The 5,346-nt window shown below is 43.6% G+C and overlaps 1 protein-coding gene across 9 annotated transcripts in view; it reads left to right on the top strand.

Moving 5' to 3' along the window:
- LOC106941595 (leucine-rich repeat flightless-interacting protein 1-like) overlaps positions 1-5,346 on the top strand; it is a 31,721-nt gene that overhangs the window by 22,108 nt on the left and 4,267 nt on the right. For 8 of the 9 annotated variants that reach the window (XM_015024673.1, XM_015024668.1, XM_015024669.1 and 5 more), the window contains 4 exons: positions 2,892-2,990; positions 3,252-3,275; positions 3,437-3,562; positions 4,611-4,682. In XM_015024673.1, the coding sequence (XP_014880159.1) occupies positions 2,892-2,990; positions 3,252-3,275; positions 3,437-3,562; positions 4,611-4,682 (321 nt within the window). The remainder of the gene's footprint in view (positions 1-2,891; positions 2,991-3,251; positions 3,276-3,436; positions 3,563-4,610; positions 4,683-5,346) is intronic. The other variant, XM_015024671.1, reaches the window with a different exon arrangement.

The raw sequence follows: 5,346 nt of genomic DNA, 5'->3' as shown, positions 1-5,346 counted from the left end.
GTAAGCTAACACTCAGACAGACTGAAGTTCTGATTGGACCCGTCTCTGCAGTTTTAGGTTGGTTCTAGCTCTGTTAGCCATTAGCCAGCCAGCGTTTGGTGACCTATCTAACACTCAGCACTGATATCATGTGTGTGCGGTTCTGCCCGGCTGAGCTCCTGATCCGTCCCCTGCAGAGCTCTCTGTATGACGACGGTCTGAGTCTGTGCAGCGGCTCCCGCAGAGTCTCCACCTCTCACGTAAGCCAGCGGAGCGGGTCCAAACGGGTCCGGTCTAACATCTGGGAGGGTAATGCAGGCAGACTGACAGAAGCGTATGTGGTGTGTTCTTCCTGCAGCCTGTGGAGTACAGTAGCTACCGCAGCTCCAGAGCCTCCAGCAGGGCCAGTTCGGCCCGGACCAGCCCAGTGGTGAGAGCCACCGGCTCCGTTTGAGTTCATGCATGGGTCGGTCTGCTGCTGTGTATGCTATGTAGAAACGGTTCGGGCACTGCTAACTGAAAAGCTAGGTGTGCTAACCCTAAAGCACCAATCAGAAACATTAGTTCTGCTAACGATACAATGCTAACCAGCATCGTATTTAGCGAAAGCTAATTAAAAAACGCCACTGCTGCAACCATAGAGCACCAGTCTAATTTTCATGTTCCTTCCATCCATCCACACACACACATTCCTTGTCCCCTAGTGGGGTCAGGAGGTGCTGCTGCCTCTCCAGCTAACGTTCCGGATGAGAGGCAGGGTCACCTGGACAGGTCACCAGTCTGTTGCACCACAGAGACACACAGGACAAACAACCATGCACACACACAGGGAGAATTTAGAGAGACCAATTAACCTGACAGTCATGTTTTTGGACTGTGGGAGGAAGCCGGAGTACCCGGAGAGAACCCATCCTGCACAGGGAGAACATGCAGACTCCATGCAGAAAGACCCGGGCCGGGGTCATGTTCCAGAAAGCCCTTAAATATTTAATTCATGTTTATATCTGATTCTCTGTTTGTCAACTAAATGTTTAGTTTGAAGCTACAAGTTTATTAGCAAGTTAAATATTTAGCATGATGTTAAATATTTGGCTCACTAACTGAATATGTAGTTTGGAGCTAAATGAATAATTAGCTATGCATTTAGTTGGAAGTTAAATATTTAGTTTCAAGCTAATTTCTTTTAGCTCCAAACTAATTGCTTAGTTTAAAGTTAAATTTAATGTTTCGCTAAACATTTTTGCTTGAAACCAACTAGGGTGGGAGCTAAGTGAACATTAGGTTTGAAGCTATGTGTTTAGCATCAAAGCTGAATATGTCGTTGGTAATCTAAATGTTTAGTTTCAAACTGACATTTGAATGAAAATAGGACTTTGAAATGAACCTCCATTTTATTCTACAGGCTAAATAACCCAGATTATTGCGGTTAATTTTTGACTGTTACAAATGGCTTCCCATAGAGTCCTGCTTTATCACACCTGGATCAGGTGACTGACAGCAGGAAGCTGCAGCTCGAGTCCCGGCCCTTTAAGAAACCCCTGCAGGAGGAATGAAGGCGCTTTTATTAGCATTTTTCACATTTGTTCACATACATAACGCATATGAACAATTCACATTCAACATTACATAAAACTTTTGCTTGGGAGCCAGTCCTCTGTGACCTTTGCCCCCTCCAGTTCGTCCAGTTCTTTCTCTATTTTTGGTCGCTGTTTTTTGTCTTCATTTTTGTTCATTTCATCCATTTTTCTTCAATTTGTGCTTTGTAGTCTCAAACCATGTCAGCTTTTCCATAATGTAGATTTCTTCTATCATTCCATTGTTGTTGCCCAGGGGGCGCCACCTTTCCCCATTTCCTCCTAAAAGCTTAGATATTAACATTGTACCTATATTTCACTCTTACTTTCATGCCGTTTCAGTTGCAGAGCTGTAGCACCATGCTACTCATATCCCAGAATCTTTGTGCACATTTTTCCAAAACTGACCAATTCCAGGACAGTTCCAAACATGTGAGAATGATCGGCCTTCACTGATCCACAGTTCCTCCAACACCCCGTATTTATGCTCTTATATCTATTCTGGACATTAGCCGGGATGAAAAATCGTGTTGGATTTTTCCATGTGAACTCCCTCATATCCGCCTGATGCGTTTTCCACATATCCAACCAATCTTCATCTGTAATCGCCATGCCAAGCTCTGATTCCCGCTTTTCTTTTATATGCTTAGTTGAATGTTTCTTCAGCATCAGTTTTTGATATTGAGTAGAAATTATTTTAATTTTTACTGCACTGAATGAATGGTTTGAATCACAGACGGATCCCACCTGATTTATCTCCTGTAATAGTCTCTCAGTTGCAGGTATCTGTAAAATTCACGATTATCTACATTATACTCGTCCTTTTTGAAAACGCTGCAGTGCCCCGTCTTTCTGAAGGCGCACCGTCCTGTGACCCCTGGGTTATTAATTGAAAACCTTTTATCAAACATCGATAGTTTAACTTTTAAATAAGTCAATTTGTGTGCGACGTCAGGAGTTTGCTTTAATATCTGAGGCTAAATAAACCTCAGATATAGGTAACCAGCAGAGAAACAGATGGTTAACCAGATAGTTTCCTCTGCTCTGAGTGGAAACGCTGCCCCCTGCTGGCAGCTTTCAGTAAACTCTCCAGAGAAAAACAAATATTTAATTTTTTACTTTCAGTTCACATCAAACTAGTCTGCCCTGGTGAACCGGTGCTGTGTGTGTGTGTGTGTGTGTGTGTGTGTGTGTGTGTGTGTGTGTGTGTGTGTTCCCTGCATGCAGCACATTGCTGTGTTTTTCCCTCTGAAGATGGAAAAAGTAGTTTGTTAGTAACTCTGTCGTGTTGACGTCCTGTTGGGTTTTTCATTGTGTCGCCCCCTGGTGGCGCTGCAGGAGAACTGCGGCTCTGTCGCCAGTTTTGTGAGGAGTGGGGTGAGCGGCAGCGCCCTCTCCAGGCACCTGGATGACATCACTATCCCTGACTTCCCTGAAGTGAGTCCCCAACTCTGACGGGACGGCAGGGTGTGTGTGTGTGTGTTTTTGTGTATTCGCCACCCTGACTGGATGATGTTCAGACATGTTGGAGCGTAACAACACCTGGGATTTATCTGGGATCTGATTGGATGCTCTGAAGGTGGTTTCTTTAACTGGAACGTTTTGAGTTTTTGGTGAATTTGCTGCTCGTCTAGTTGGACCTGAAGCCTCTTCATCATCCTGTCCATCTGTCCTGATGTCTGTTTTCTGTCTCCGCAGGCGGAAGACAGAGACTTTGACAAGGTGAGAAACCGGATCTGATAGGAATCTTTAAAAGTGATCTTCATCTGTAGTTTTTCAGGTTGTTTCCCAGTCTGATGGAGTCAGGACTCCGTCTTGACTCCGTCTTTCTGCTCCAGCTATGATTTCAGAGGTTCATCTCTGATTGGTTGTTTCTTCCTCAGGGACCTCGAGCCGCTTCAGCGCTCACGGCGGCGACCCTCACCTCGGTGGGCGGGACTTCCTCCCGGCGAGGCAGCGGGGAGACGGCGCTGACGGTGGATGCCGATGGCTCCATCCGGGAAATCAAGGTAAAGCCTTCTGGGCCGGAGTCAGTTCTCAGAGCCGGCTGGAGAAATCCGCTTCATGTTTCTGTTTCGTCCCAGAAGTTCAGTGAACCGACTGCGGAGCGTTTCACTGCAGGAACCAGGAAGTGATCACATTCAGCCCAGAAATCGGACCGGTACCGATTCACCCAGAATCTTCAGGTTTGGGTTTATCTGAGCTGGAATAACTAGACGGGATAAAACCCGGATAGAATCACGTTTGGTTCTGATATCGATCCGAACTCATAAAAGTCTGGCCAGATTTTATTTTTCTCTCCATTTTCAAAGTTTTGTGACAGTAAAAACTAAAATGTCAAGATTTAAATATTATCAAAAATGTTTCCCTTCATAAATGTATTTCCCTAAAATAGTGTTTTTGTTCTAAGTATTTCTGTAAAATATTTCTTTCATTTCTCCAGCAAACAAACCAACAGAGAGAAATATAAAAATATATTAAAGATTTTTTTCTTATTTATGAAGAAGGACAAAGAAATAATTTAAATTATTATAATTTAAAAAGAAGAAATACTTTAAATTATGAGGAAAAGTCACAGTGTTACCAGAATGCTGTGATATTAGCAGGACAGTGATACTCCAATACAACATGAAAATGAGGAATGCTGAGCAGCTCGTTAAGTTACACTTTGGTTTTATCAGTAAGGAAATATTTCATCTTTTAACACATCAGCATTAAATTCACAAACTTCTTCAAAAATCGCTGAGAAATAAAAAAGATGTACAGAATTAGCTGGTTGGACGTTCATGACTTTGTTTGGCGGTTCTGCAGTAAATAATGCGACGCAGTAGGAAACTGATCAGATTGATCCAAACAGAATGAAACGTTTCTGCAGCGTCGCAGCAGACGGACTTAAATCTGGAAAGTTGTTTTATGCAGAGGAACGCTCCGTCAGGCTCGGTCTGCTGGTTCTGCTCTGACCGTTTTCTCTCCACATCACTTCTGCTGCTGCTGCCATCACCGTGCTTCACCTTCATCGCTCCTCTTCCTCTCTGCTGCTGCCGCTCTGCCCACCAGGAGATCCATGAACTGAAAGATCAGATTCAGGATGTGGAAACAAAGTACCAGCAGAACCTGAAGGAAGCGAAGGTACCAGCCTGAAGCGTCGCTAACTAACTGAGCTAGCTTTAGCTCGGGGGTGCCCAAACGTTTTGAGACCAAGATCTACTTTTTGTCTCACCAGCCGCCTGAGATCTACCTCAGGACACACAGACATAAAAATTGCAAATTAAACTCTCGACTTATTTTATATGCAAATATCCATCAGTTGTAGCAGAAATAATAAAGTGACAGAAAACCTAACGCAGTTTCTTCCTCAGTGAGATTCTGACACTGGGAGCAGGTTACTGGTTTCTGGTTGCAAACCCGAGGCCAGCAGGTGTCAGTCAGTCATGGTAGATCTGAACTTTGGTTTGATGACCTCAATATGCGAAACTACAGACTGATAGGAGGAACCAAAGAGCCCAGCAAAGGTAAAGGCAAATCTTCTGAAGTCGGGATATAATTAATTTAATTTCACGTAATTTGTTAAAACTTAATGAAATATATTTGTCCTATTTGATGTTTGTTGTGACATATGCTCACATACGAACGAGGTAATTTGTCCAAGTTTGTCGTTTATTGAATGTTCAGAAACTACAACGGACAGGAGCCACAGCAAAGGTAAACAAAGGTAAAACAACCCGAACAGATGATCAAATCAAAACTACTCCTACCTTTGTACTTTCTGTCTCTTTGTAGTTTAAGCACACCT

This window comes from Poecilia latipinna, unplaced genomic scaffold, assembly GCF_001443285.1.
Source record: "Poecilia latipinna isolate Pla-1442-1.1 unplaced genomic scaffold, P_latipinna-1.0 Scaffold3755, whole genome shotgun sequence".
NCBI lineage: Eukaryota > Metazoa > Chordata > Actinopteri > Cyprinodontiformes > Poeciliidae > Poecilia > Poecilia latipinna.
Note: the sequence above shows the minus strand (reverse complement) of the source record. Positions and strands in the feature narration are given on the sequence as shown.